Below are 13,804 nucleotides of genomic sequence, written 5' to 3' on the forward strand. Positions count from 1 at the left end.
CAATACCAGAAGCTACCCCACAGCAGCCACTGCCCAGGAGGGCTGGTGGGGGGAGACTGTGCCCTGGGGAATGGAGGGGTGAGCAATGGAGGGGTGAGCAGGGCATGGGGAATAGAGAGACTGGCAGGCGGCAGGGAGGGAGGGAGGCCGGGCGGAGGGCATGGAGGTGGCAGGGACGGAGGGAGGCTGGGTGGAGGGGATGGAGGTGGCAGGGAGGGAAGGAGGCTGGGTGGAGGGGATGGGGGCTATGGGAGGGAGGCCAGGTGCAGGGGATGGGAGCGGTAGGGAGGGAGGCCCAGCAGAGGGGATGTGGGCTGTGGGGAGGGAGGGAGGTCCAGTGGAGGGATGGAGGCCATGGGGATGGCAGAGAAGGAGAGAGGCCGGCAGAGGGATGGGGACGACAGGGAGGGAGAGAAGGAGGAAGGCCCGGTGGAGGAATGGAGGACAGCGGGGTCAGTCAGTTGCTGATGTTCTAGTCTCTGTTCCTTACTCCCAGGTTTTGTACAAGAGCCGGAACAGAACTGGCAGCTCCATTTCGGAGACCAACGCTCAGCTGTCCCTGGGCAGCAGGAGGGACACCGGTGAGTGAGCCCTGACACAGTGCTATGCATACTGACACACATGTACACACACACAAGTGTATGCATGCATTCATACACACACATGCACACTCCCATATGCACACTGATACTCACACATGGGTACAATCACATACTCACACATGTACACTTACACATGCACTCTCACATACATGCACATGCACATGCCACCTGTAGCCCCCTGCCCAGTGCTGTGTGAGCCATGCTGCTGTGGGCTGTGCAGATGCAGCTTTGGGGAGGAAGTGCTCTGAGCAGAGATGTCTCGGGTGTATCATGGCTTCCTCTGTGCTGCGTGTGCTGATCCTGAGAGATAGGGCCAGGCTGCTTCCTTCCCCCTCCCCACCCCCCCAGGGCTCCCAGCTGCCTCGGCACTGATGGGGGAGACGCCCCAGCCCACGGATCAGCTGGAGCGATGGCGTTGTGGTGCTTGCTGCTCTGTGCCATGCAGAAAGGTGAGTCAGGGCAGCCCCACCCAGCTTGCCCTCCATGGGCACCCCAGCCACTCCCACTCCCAGGCACCTGCCCCCTTGGCGCTGGGAGCAGGGGCACTAGGAGCCATCCCCTGCCAGCCACAGCTGCCCCTGCTGGGGCTGAGTTTGGCCTTAAGGGGAGCATGCCAGCTGGGTGGGGGGTGCAGGGGCAGGGAGGGGATCCGCTCTAGTAGTTCAGTTTGGGAAATGGTCCTTTGTCCCTCCCCTGAGCTCAGAGCAGACTGTTGGAGAGACGTCATGGGGCAAAAGATGCTATTTGGCAGCTGCTGGTCTCCACCCCAATGGTGGCTGCATTACAGGGGCAGGGATAGCTCCACTGTATACACAGGCAGGATGCAGTGCCAGGGCATTTGGCCGGTGGGGAACTGGGGGCATGTGGAGGTTTTTTTAGTACTAATGGGAGCAGAGACTGGTTTTATTGATTTTGCAGCTGTGTTGATTTCAATGTGACCAGAAGGCAGCATGGTCTAGGAGTCAGGGCCTGAAAGTGGGAGCAGGACTCCTGGGTTTTTTCCCTGGCTTGGCCAGGCTTTCTGGGGGACCCTCGGAAAGTCACTTGACCCTCCCTGTTTCCCTGTCTGTGATGGCACCGAGCTTTGGGCACCTGCCAGATGTGGCTGGGTCTCATCTCACCCTACTGTGCTCTGGGTACAAACCCCAAATCCAGCAGTTAGTGCCTGTGTGAACCCCCTTCCCTGGAGCACATGCAGTCCAAATCTTGCACCACAGGGCTAGTACCTGAGAGCTGGGCAGTGACACCACCCACCAGTGGATGGCACTGCTGTCTTGCCCCCCACTGTCCTGTCTTGCCTATTGGATGCCTATTCTGCGGAAAAGGACCTAGGGGTGACAGTGGACGAGAAGCTGGATATGAGTCAGCAGTGTGCCCTTGTTGCCAAGAAGGCCAATGGCATTTTGGGATGTATAAGTAGGGGCATAGCGAGCAGATCGAGGGACGTGATCGTTCCCCTCTATTCGACACTGGTGAGGCCTCATCTGGAGTACTGTGTCCAGTTTTGGGCCCCACACTACAGGAAGGATGTGGATAAATTGGAAAGAGTACAACGAAGGGCAACGAAAATGATTAGGGGTCTAGAGCACATGACTTATGAGGAGAGGCTGAGGGAGCTGGGATTGTTTAGTCTGCAGAAGAGAAGAATGAGGGGGGATTTGATAGCTGCTTTCAACTACCTGAAAGGGGGTTTCAAAGAGGATGGCTCTAGACTGTTCTCAATGGTAGCAGATGACAGAACGAGGAGTAATGGTCTCAAGTTGCAATGGGGGAGGTTTAGATTGGATATTAGGAAAAACTTTTTCACTAAGAGGGTGGTGAAACACTGGAATGCGTTACCTAGGGAGGTGGTAGAATCTCCTTCCTTAGAGGTTTTTAAGGTCAGGCTTGACAAAGCCCTGGCTGGGATGATTTAACTGGGACTTGGTCCTGCTTTGAGCAGGGGGTTGGACTAGATGACCTTCTGGGGTCCCTTCCAACCCTGATATTCTATGATTCTATGATTCTATGCCAGCTCCCCCATCCCCTGTCCTGCCCACCCCTGGGGGTCAGCTCCCCTACTCCCTGCCCTGCCTAACACCCTCACACCCTGCCCTGTACAGCCCCCAGTGGGGTCAGCTCCCCCACCCCCTGCCCTGCCCCACCCCAGGGGGTCAGCTCCCCACACCCTGCACTGCCTAACACCCCACCCCCTGCCTTGTCCAGCCCCCAGTGGGGTCAGCTCCCCCACACCCTCCCCTGCCTAATACCCCCCACCCTGCCCTGTCCTCCCCTCCCAGGGGGCCAGCTCCCCCACAACCTGCCCTGCCCAGCCCCCAGTGGGGTCAGCTCCCCCATCCCCTGTCCTGCCCACCCCCCACCCCAGGGGTCAGCTCTCCCACTCCTTGCCCTGCCCAGCTCCCCCTGGTGATTAACTTCCCCACACCCTTCCTTCCCCCCTCCCCAGGCTCCTCTTCTCCCATCACACCCTCCCCATTCCAGGTGTCCAATCCCCTCCTCAGCCCTGCCCCCAGTGCCTGCTCTCCCTCTGCTCCCCTCAAGGGCATCCAGATCTGGGATGGGGCCATCTGCAGAGGGTGTCTGAGCCCCAGGTGACGCTTTCTGAGCACTCAGGCACTGGTGCTCCGTGCTGAGCCTCTTCCTGTCGCTGCGGCTGGCTCTGCACCCCCCCACTTCCTCCCAGAGCAGCTCGACTGATGCGGGGGGGGGAGGGACTGGGACTGGGGGGGCTTGATCCCCTCCAGGGGCAACGGTAACCCCATTCCTGCCCCCCGCGGGAGGCTCCAGCCCTGGGTCAGACATGCCTAAATGGCAGCCCCACAATCTGCCCCGCAGGATCCTCCAGACTCCCCTTGCCTGGGAGACTCCCCCAAGCAAACAAACAAGCAAGGAATCCCCTGCTCTCCCCTGCATAGCAAGGGCCTCACCATGTCCCCAGGGCAGGAACTGCACGGCCCCTAGGGGGATACAGGTCCCATTGCTGGGCTGCAGTGGGCTGCATCTTGGAAAGCAGCGACCGGAAGGGACTTCGGGGGTCACGAATGCCCAGGAGCTGCCCGTGTGATGCCGGGGCTGAGAGGGCTAATGCCAGTGTATAGACAGAGCTATCGAGGAGCAGTAGGGAGGAGTCTTACTGCTGGATCCGGCACCGGGGAGCCTATCACTGGACACTGGGTCTGGTTCCTTGCCTGTTGCTCCTCAACTGCTCTGTCTATACACTGGCATTAGCCTTCTCAGCTCCAGCATCGCACAGGCAACTCCAGGGATCCTGGGAATCAATTCTGCATGAGAGGGGAGCGGTGCACACCAGGGGTGATGGATGTGGAGGCTGCTGGGGGTGGGGGTGAGGGGATGCCACACAGAGCAGGGGCCAGGGGAAGCTCAGAGCCAGAACAGTCACTGAGAAAGGCAGAAGGGATCAAACCTTCCTGCTTTGGTCCCTGAGCTGCCCCCTAAGGGCCGGGGTTGGGGTAAATGGCCCCTGTAGACCAGTTATTCCAGAGTTGGCCATGAAAGGGAGCTCTGTACCTTTCTTGGGAACATCTGGGGGTGCGGGCCAGAGTCAGTGGTGGGAGACTTCTATCCTCTCTGATCCAGCATGGCAATTGAGAGCTCAGGATTGAGGGGCACGAGAAGATCTGGTGGGGGACGGGACGGACCGGACTGGGATAGCAGGGGGCTATGGGTTGGGGCCAAGGGGCATTAACAGAGCTGCAGGGGAGCCCTGAGCTGGGATAGCAGGGGGCTGCATATCAGGATTGAGGGGCACCGGCTGAGCTGTGAGGAGTCCTGTGTGCAGTGACATCCCCAAGTCCAGTGGCCATTCAGGCTCCCAGGGCCCCTCTCTCAGGTACCCAGCTGGTTTGGTTGACTCCCTCCTGCCTCTCTGACCCCCCAGCAATGTCCTGGGCTCACAGCCCTTCTCCAGTCCCCTTCTGAGCTGACCCCCCCAGGGGGCTGGGATCTCTTGCTGAGTGTGGCTGATTCTTGTAGATCTCTCCTCCGAGGGGAAGAGCACACCCAGCCCCCGGGCCCCAGGGAGAGGAACCGAGAGCGAAATGTCAACTGGCTCCCAGTTCAGTAACGTGAAGGTAAGAAAATCCCAGCTGCTGAGGTAGGACTAGAATCTTGCCCCCACCCGGGGAGCTGGGAATGGGAGCGGGGACAGGCCCCAGGTGTCACACCCCAGGGACATAACTCCGGAGAGGGCCACAGATCCCAGATTTCAGAGTAGCAGCTGTGTTAGTCTGTATTTGCAAAAAGAAAAGGAGGACTTGTGGTACCTTAGAGACTAACAAATTTATTTGAGCATAAGCTTTTGTGAGCTACAGCTCACTTCATCGGATGCATTGAGTGGACGCTCACACACCTCCCTGGGGACACCCAAGGACGCTCACACACGCCCATATGGCTATGTAGGCGCACACAGAGACCTGGACCATGAGCCCAGTGGCCATGCAGGCTCCCAGGTGCCCCCTGGCCTGGTTGACTCCCTCCTGCCTCTCTGGCCTCCAGCTCACAGCCCTTGTCCAGTCCCCTCCCCTAGCTGTCAGGGTAGCTCTGCTCTCCTCCCAGCCCCCCAGGTAGCTATGTTTCAGCGCTGGCTGAGTGGCATGAGAGCCTTGTTACTGTTGGTTATTCCTCATCCTAGGGGCTGATATGGAAGAGGCTAAGAGAACGGAAGGGCCGGACTGCATCCAAGCCCGACTCCCCAACAGCACCCCCTACGGATGGTGACAGGTACACCACTGCTGCCCCTGGCATGAGAGCAAGATGCCTCAGCTCCCCTATATAGGGTTCAATAGAACAGCAGCCCTTGGTGAGCAGGGTGCTGGGGGTTCCCCCCCAGACAGAACTGAAAGTGTGGATGCCCCTGGGAGGTGCCACCACCCTGCAGCCTCCTCCCTTCCCAGGCCTAGGGCAGGCCATCCCCGTGTCCCCCAGGGGCCCTGCCGCAAGTGTGTGCCCCCCCCATCCCCCAGAGGCTGGGGCCTGGGCAGATGGGTGGAATCACTCCACACAGTGAGGAGCTGGATACAGCAGTGCCAAAAGATCCTGTGCAGCATTTATCCATGGCAGCAGAACCCTCCTGCCCCTAGGCCACCCCAGTGCTTTGGGCACCAGGAAGCTGGTGTCTCCAGCAGGGAGGGGGCGGGCATGGGCAAGTGCTGATCACTGCTCCAGGAGAGGCTCTGGACTAGGCCCCCTTGCTGTGAGCAGAGACTGGGTAGGGACCGGCAGGAAGGCTGGGCGGGACGTGACCGGCTCCTTCTCCTCCCCAGGCTGCAGACCCGGCATGGCTCCCGTGAGTCCCTGCTGCCTGCACCAAGTGCAGCCGAGCTGGATCTGAGTAGCGAGGGCGTAGTGATCCGCCCGCTGCACAGCAGCATCCTGGGCGAGAAGTTCTGCTTCCAGGTAATGCTGCTGCTGGGCCAGGGACTCGGGGTGGGTCTCCCTGCCTCCCCCATGCTCCCAGGGCGCCTCCCTGTGCACAGCGCCCTAGGGACCAGACCCTCCAGGGCCAAAGATCATTGTTGCCCTGGGGAACCAAGGGCAAGGACTGAATACAGGTCACCCATGGAGCAGCACAGGCCCTAGCTCCGAGGCACTGGCCCCAACCTATGAGCACCAGCCCTGTCCTTGGAGCACAGGACAAGCCTGAGCAGATTCTCCCTCCTCCCCAATGGCAATGCAGGCCACTGACCCAGCAGGACCCAGCACCAGGTCTCCCCCGCTTTACAGCAGCTGTGCTCCCCTGTCATGGAGTCCCCGGGCGTTGCTCTGGAACTGCTCCCTACGAAGCCAGTCAGGACTCTGGGGAAGTCTCCTCTCTGTGAGCAGCCTCTCTGCAGGACACACAGCTCACACAACTTCCACCTTCCTGGGTCTGACCTCGGAGCATCCAGCATCCTCTGCCCCTCCGTGCGCTTCCCACAGTGAGTCCGCCCAGGCAGGGCTCCAGGGGAAGCCAGAGGGTCCTGCCCCCCAACTTCACAGTTATATGTGACTCTCAGCCAGCCAGTAAAACAGAGGTTTATTAGATGACAGGAACATGGTCTAAAACAGAGCTTGTAGGTGCAGAGAACAGGACCCCTCAGCTGGGTCCATTTTGGGGGGCAGTGAGCCAGACAACCCCATCTACACTTCACTCCATGTCCCCAGCCAGCCCCAAACTGAAACTCTCTCCAGACCCTCCTCCTCTGGGCTTTGTCCCTTTCCCGGGCCAGGAGGCCACCTGATTCCTTTGTTCTCCAACCCTTTAGCTCTCACCTTGCAGGGGGGAAGGGCCAGGCCATCAGTTGCCAGGAAACAGGGTGTTGGCCATTCTCTGTGTCCAGACCCCTGCACACACCTGCCCTCTAGGGCTCTGCAATGATCACACACCCTTATCCCACCACCTAGATACTTAAGAACTGGATAGGGGAAACTGAGGCATCCCCACACTATTCAGAGGAAACATTAAGAACAGTCCCACTTCATCACATCCCCCCACTGACGACCTCCCCACCCCCATCCTGCAGATAGTCAATGCTGAGGGGAGCCGCTGTTTCAGCTGCACGTCGGTGGCTGAGCGGGACCGGTGGATTGAGAACTTACGCAGAACTGTGCAGCCCAACAAGGTGAGATGGCATCAAAACGCCAACTTTGGACCGGCTACATCCCCTGAAAACACCAGATGTGGAGTGGCTGCGCCCCCCCGAAACGCCAGCTGGGAAATGGCTATTGTCCCCCCAAAATGCCAGCTGGAAAATGGCTGCCCCCCCTCACATCAGCTGGGGAGCGGCTGTGTCCCTCCTGAAATGTCAGCTGAGGGTGAGGAGTGCAGCCACTCCCATCTGCACCGGGCACAAGGAATTCACCCTCTGCCAGTTGCCCTTCACGACACCTGGTCCCTCAGCGCCCCCCTACCATTGCCCTGCCCCACAGCACCCCAGCTTTCTCCCTCCCCGCGAGCTGTTCCCTCTCCATGTGAGCAGGGAAGCTCTCCCTTCACCTGCATTGCTGAGGCATGTCTGCACCCCTCACACTGTGCTGTTTCCCCAGGACAATTGCAAGCGTGTGGAGAACACCCTGAGTCTCTGGGTGTATGAGGCCCGAGACCTGCCCCCCAAGAGGCGCTACTTCTGCCAGCTGCACCTGGATGGCGCCCTGTACGCCCGCACTACAGCCAAGCCAGCGGGTGCGGGCGGGGCACTCTTCTGGGGCGAGCTCTTTGAGCTGGCCACGCTGCCTCCGGCGCGGGAGCTGCGCATCAGTGTGCTGCGGGAGGAGGAGGGTCGGCGGCGGGAGACCAGCCCCCTGGGCACCGTGACCATCCCACTGGCGGAGCTGGCTGCCTCACGCCAGCCCTTGGAGAAATGGTACCTGCTGTGTGGAGCTGCCCCCAGCCGGACACCTTCTCTGCGGCTGCGTGGACGCTACCAGGAGATTCAGGTGCTGCCCATCGTGAGCTACAAGGAGTTCGCCGAGTACATCACCTTCCACTACCGAGAGCTGTGCGCCGGGCTGGAGCCTGCCATCGCTGTGCGTCACAAGGAGGAGCTTGCCAGTGCCCTGGTGCATGTGCTGCAGAGCACGGGCAAAGCCAAGGTATGGCCGAGCCACCAGGGGCTCTCTCAGCCCCAGGACATCTGAACTGTACAGGAGAGCCTGGGCTAGAGCCGGCTCAGCAGCCCCCATGTGGGCCAGAGAGCCCCGCTGTGCTCCAAGGGGCAGGAGCCCGGGCACGACCTGCTGCAGGGGGGCAGGGAGCTGTTCTGCAGGGTCTGGGGAGGAATCCCCCCAGCTGCCCCAGGATGTGGGTGGTGGGCTGCCCAGCATCACCTCCTGGGGTTAACTGGGGGGCTCAGCCCAGAGCGGAAGGGCTGTCCTGCCTGGGGTGGGGGAGGACTGGGGGTGGCACTGTGATGGGACATGTGCTGGGCAGTGAGTCACTCACAGGCCCCTGGGGGAGGGGAGTTAGGGTCCTTCCCCAGCTGCGCAGCGGGCGGCTGCTGCCCTCGGTGCCTGGAGGGGCAAATGGCCATTAGCAGCACCCCTTCCCTCACCCCACAGCCAAACACAGCCAGGGGATGCTGCAGCACCCCAAGCTGAGTGTGTGCTGCAGGGATGGGGCATGGGTGAGCCCAGGGCTGGGATCGGGGGCGGAAAGTCTGGATCCCAATGACCCCACCCCCTCTGGACCCATAGGCATTTCTCATCGACCTGGGGGTGGCGGAGCTGAACCGCTTCGACGACAGAGAGGCACTGATCTTCCGTGAGAACACACTGGCGACCAAGGCCATCGACGAGTACATGAAGCTGGTTGGGGGGCAGTACCTGCTGGACATGCTGGGTACGGGCCAGCCAGCAAACACACTGCGGGGGATGGTAACGGTTGGCTAATGCGCTTGGTGAGGGGGGACCTACGGGCTGATGGGCTAACGTGTGTGTGTGTCTATGTCTGTGTATGTTTGTGTGTGAGTGTGAGAGAGAGAGAGAGATGAGTCAGCTGGTTAACGGGCTGGGGGGGAAATGGGTTGGCGGCTAGCCCATGGGGGGTGTGTGTGTAATGGGCCAGTTGGCTAACACATGGGGAGGGGGGTAATGGGCCAGCTAATGCACAGGTGAGTTTGTAGTGGCAGGCTAATGCCCCAGGGGGCAATACACATTGCAGGGGGGCGTGCAGAGAGAGGACGCTGGCTTTGGAGTGAGATGGGCCTCCAGGCCCTGTTCCTTGCAGCACTTAGCTTTCTCCCTTTTGCCAGTGACGTCCCCCTCCTGATCCCTCTGCCCCCATGGCCAAGTGCATTTGTATCAGGATGAGCTTTGGCCCTTCAGTTCTGATCAGAGTGTCCTGGCTCTGGCCATGCAGTGCTCAAGATGGGGCAGGGGCAGCCAATGTCATTCTTAGCCAGTCTCAGACCTCACCCAGCAGAAGGCAGCAATAGAGTGCAGATGTTAACCCACGTACACACTCATGCATGTACATACAGGTACATGTGCATACACGCACACCTTTGTACACATCCACACATGCACATTGTACACGTGTGCATACACACATGCGCACTCTTATATGTGCACATATATCACTCATGCACAAAGATGCACACACAGACACTTGTACAAACACACACACATGGACTTGTGCACACACATACTCATACATGTACACACGCACACACTTGTACACATGCACACACATGAGCCCACTTGTACATGTATGTGCATACTCATGCATGCACACTCTCATATATTCACACACAAGGGGGCACATTCTTTGGGTATCTCCAAATGGCCAGCTGGATAGTACTATGCCCGTTGTATCCTGCCCAGCTGCAGCCCTGGCACTGCATCTCTGGACCTCCCCCCCCCCGACTCCGTGTCAGTCTGGGCTCTTCCATGTGTGTTGCAGGGGAGGCTATTGCCCAGTTCTACGAGTCGGAGGACAGCTGTGAGGTTGACCCCAGCAAGTGTGCAGCCAATGATCTGTCAGACAACCAGAACAACCTGCGGCAGGCATGCGAGGAGGTCTTCCAGAGAATCACCAACTCCTGCGAGTGAGGGAGAGCCCTCGGGGGACATGGGGCTGGACTTGCCCGAGGGAGAAGGGATGGGGCTTGGCTTGCAGAGAGGGAGGGGCAAAAGTAGGGCCAGTCTTGCCTGGGGGAAAGGAAAGGGGTGATCAGAGGCTCAGTGTCCTCCCACATGGACAAGTCCCAGCAGCCCTGTGATGCTTTCTTGCCACCCTGTTGCCTCCAGTGTGAAGGAGTCTTTCTTATGGTAGCTGGGAGTCAGCTCCCTGGCACCACCAGCCTTCTAGCCGCTCACGCCATCTCCTCAGGATTTTGCCAGTCCTATTGTGCTTGTAGGTTAACAGTCGGGCCCCCCCCCATCCCTGAGCTCCCTTTGAAGAGTGTAGCCCTGTAATATCCAGCCCCTGTCACTGGGCACTCGCCAGCATTACTAGGCTCACTGTCCCCCAAAGGAAACAGTGCACACACCAGCTGGTTTGGTTAAGCTGAGGATTCACACTGCCTAATACAACAGCACTGAGGTATGTTTATGATAAAACAAAAATACGTTTATTTATAAAGATTCAAAGACTCGGATGAGCCATAAGAATATTGGAGGCAGAACTGGGTACACAGATAAAACAAAACATGAACTGCAATCCCAGGCCCACACTCACACATGGTGGCCTTTCTTGTTTAATAAAGTAAATTCTCTCCCATGGATACAGTCTTGGACAGAGCTGCTAGTTTTCAGTCACAACCACGATCCAGGGTTTCATGACTCCCCACCCCCTTCAAGGGGTTTCCTCAGCAAATGAATGCTCAAATGTCCTTTTGCTTCTCTTTAGCTTTCCCCAAACTCACTGTTTTGTCCCCCGAATCCAGGCTGACCCATGTAGTTCCCTTCCTGGGGTGCTGGTCCCAGGGAATGCTCCCACACTCCTGTTTGTTGCATAGCCCCCTGTCAACCTGTTTTTCGTGTTGACTTTCACACTTAAATGGGGTCCCCATTGTGTTGGCTTTACAGTGCATCATCTACCTCAGAGGTAGGAGAAGAAACATACTGTGTCTGGCAGAAAACCTGTTTGTCAGCTCTGCCTGGTTCCATAGTTTAGAACGTACTGTAGTAGATAAACATAATTTCTTACGCGCTGACTGTATGTACATCTCACAGTGCTTACAATGACCAGTGTGCTATAAGCTTTTATTTGACATCCCACATGACACTCTCTGCAGATAAATACTATGACAGCAATGTGTTAGGTGCAGTGAGTTTGTCAGGCTTGGTAGGCGTTTCTTGTTACAGACCAGGGAACCCTTTGCCAGTTGACACTGAGGGGTTGTTAGGGTCCCAAGCCCACGCTGGGGGTTCCCCAAAACTCCCGCTGACCTAACGTCTCTCCTTTCCTGACCCCAGTAGCTGGGCTGGGCCACAGGAAGGATTTCCCCCTCCTCAACTCCTGTGGGCTCTGTGGGGTCTCCTGGTGGGTGGCCATGGGGCCTGTTTCTCCCCAGCTGAGGCCATTGCAGGAGCAGCAGAACCCCAACCAGCCTCCCTCAGGGCTGCCCGTTCACAGGGAGCCTGTGTTCCGTGGGGCAGCCCCAAGACGAGGGAGCCACTACTGGACAGGTTTTGCCAGGAGCCACGGCCCTAGAGTTGGGGGGGGTCCTGGAGGATTGCCCACTAAGCTCCCATCACCCCGAATCTGGGTGGGAGCTGGGCCAACACAGTAATGGGCAGCCATGCCTGACCTCAGGGGGAACAAGGGACATGGGAGCATGAGCAGAACATTGGGGTGAGGTCCGGCTCTGGGACCCCAGGGGCAGCGCTGGCCCCTGTGGACATGGGGAGGTTAACCCCGTCTTCCCCAGGCTGTTTCTCAGGGAGGCACCGCGAGGACCTCTGATCCTATTGGCTGCCAGGGATTGTCTGAGAGATGCTGGTGTTTAGCTGGCACTGTCCCCCTCTCCCTCACGGTCTGTGCTTGTCTCCTCAGTGCCTTCCCAGCTGAGCTCAGCGAGATCTTTGCAGCATGGCAGGGGGAGTGCCTGGAGCGGGACAAGGAGGACATTGGGCAGCGGCTCATCTCGGCCTCACTCTTCCTGCGTTTCCTGTGCCCGGCCATCATGTCCCCCAGCCTGTTTGGCCTCACCCAGGAGTACCCAGATGATGCCACCTCCCGCACCCTCACCCTGGTGGCAAAAGTCATCCAGAACCTGGCCAATTTTGCTACGTACGTAACATGGCTTGGCTCTGCCCAGGGCCCTGGCCCTCTGCAGGGTGATCCTGCCTGTGTCACAGCTCAGCTCTGCCCACAGCCCTGCCCCTCTCAGGGGATCCCATCTATATCACAGCTTGGCCCTGCCCAGGACTCTGCCCTTCTGTGGGGTGATCCCATCTGGATCAGAGCTCAGATCTGCCCAGGGCCCTTGCCCCTCTGCGGGATGATCCCGTCTGTATCACAGCTCAGCTCTGCCCCTCTGTGGGGCAGTCCTGTCTGTATCTTGCATGCAGCTCTGCCCCATGTGGTGTGGACCCAGCTCTGGGTGAGCGAGCCAGGCTGTGCCCAGTGTTACTCCAAGCCCCTTACCTCAGTTTGCCTGGGTCTTCCCCTTCCTACTAGCATTTCGAGGGCCTCTGTCAAGGAAAGGAATTGGGGAAAGGTGCTGGGTTTGCATCTCTCTGGGGGATGAAGAAACTTTGGGGAGTTTCTGTAGAAATGTGGGGTGATCGCAGCTGGATCCTAGCCCTGGGCTTTGTGCTCGGCCTGAGCCACTGGGAGATGTGGGCTGGGAGGTTCCTAGCAGGCAGGGGCTGAATCCAGGTCACTCTGAGCTCTGGCCCAAGTTGAAGAGCTGTAACCAAGCCCCAAAGAACTTTAAGAGCCTGAACAACCCCCATCTCCATCGCTCAGGCCTTCGAGTTGTGATGCTGGGCTCCGGCCCTGGGGCCCATGGTGCCAGGATCCGCTTATTTGCCAGGGGCCCAAAATCACATTATTAAAAGAAGCAGGAAAAACCCTTCCATCCTCCTCAACTAGCAAAGGCCATGCAGGAACCCCAAGTAGGTCACCTTGAAATGCATGTGCAACCCAGAGCAATTCAAAAGGCCAGTGCTGTGTAACCCCTGGGCTTCCCCCTCACACACATTTCCCCCCAGTATCATAGTACCTGAGCACCTCACAGTCACCAGTGCCCTTCTCCTCCCTCATCTCCCTAGGACAGGGCTACTGTCTCCATGGGGCTGAGGGGACCTGAGGCACAGAGTGACTTGGCCACACAATGAGTCTGTGTCAGATCAGGAGCTTGATCCCAGATCTCCTGACTCCTAGGCTAGTACACAAAACACAGGGCCATCCTTCAGCTACCAGCGGCTTCTTGGCTATGGTTCCCAAAGTAGCCCTGATAGCCCAAGTGCTAGCCAGTGCCCATCACTTTGGCAGCATGGGAGGTGGGTTCAGTTTCCCTTGCAGAGTCAGCTTCTCTCTTTCTTCTACGGTTTGTTCGGACCATTCACCCAGCAGCTGGGCAGAGACACTGGGCAGAAGGCAGGGAGATGTGACTGTAATGCCCCCATGGGCAGGGGCACTTGGGCAGTGTGATTACCTGTATCTGTGGTTCCTCCACCAGGAGAGGGCAGCATAAGGCTGTGGCATTCACATGTCCAGCAATGCTAGTCACAACCCCACACCAGCTGCGTGCTGT

General features: G+C 58.6%; 1 protein-coding gene across 2 annotated transcripts in view; it reads left to right on the top strand.

Annotated features, from left to right (window-relative positions):
* The window catches only part of RASAL3 (RAS protein activator like 3), a 56,197-nt gene that overhangs the window by 22,459 nt on the left and 19,934 nt on the right, over positions 1–13,804 (top strand). Inside the window, exons 4-12 of one of the 2 annotated variants that reach the window (XM_038379274.2) lie at positions 497–581; positions 4,596–4,693; positions 5,254–5,342; positions 5,885–6,017; positions 7,124–7,222; positions 7,647–8,192; positions 8,793–8,937; positions 10,000–10,144; positions 12,097–12,333. In XM_038379274.2, coding sequence (XP_038235202.1) covers positions 497–581; positions 4,596–4,693; positions 5,254–5,342; positions 5,885–6,017; positions 7,124–7,222; positions 7,647–8,192; positions 8,793–8,937; positions 10,000–10,144; positions 12,097–12,333 — 1,577 coding nt within the window. Of the gene's footprint in view, positions 1–496; positions 582–963; positions 1,052–4,595; positions 4,694–5,253; positions 5,343–5,884; positions 6,018–7,123; positions 7,223–7,646; positions 8,193–8,792; positions 8,938–9,999; positions 10,145–12,096; positions 12,334–13,804 lie in introns of those variants that run through there. The other variant, XM_038379276.2, reaches the window with a different exon arrangement.

This window comes from Dermochelys coriacea, chromosome 20, assembly GCF_009764565.3.
Source record: "Dermochelys coriacea isolate rDerCor1 chromosome 20, rDerCor1.pri.v4, whole genome shotgun sequence".
In the NCBI taxonomy this organism is placed as follows: Eukaryota; Metazoa; Chordata; order Testudines; family Dermochelyidae; genus Dermochelys; species Dermochelys coriacea.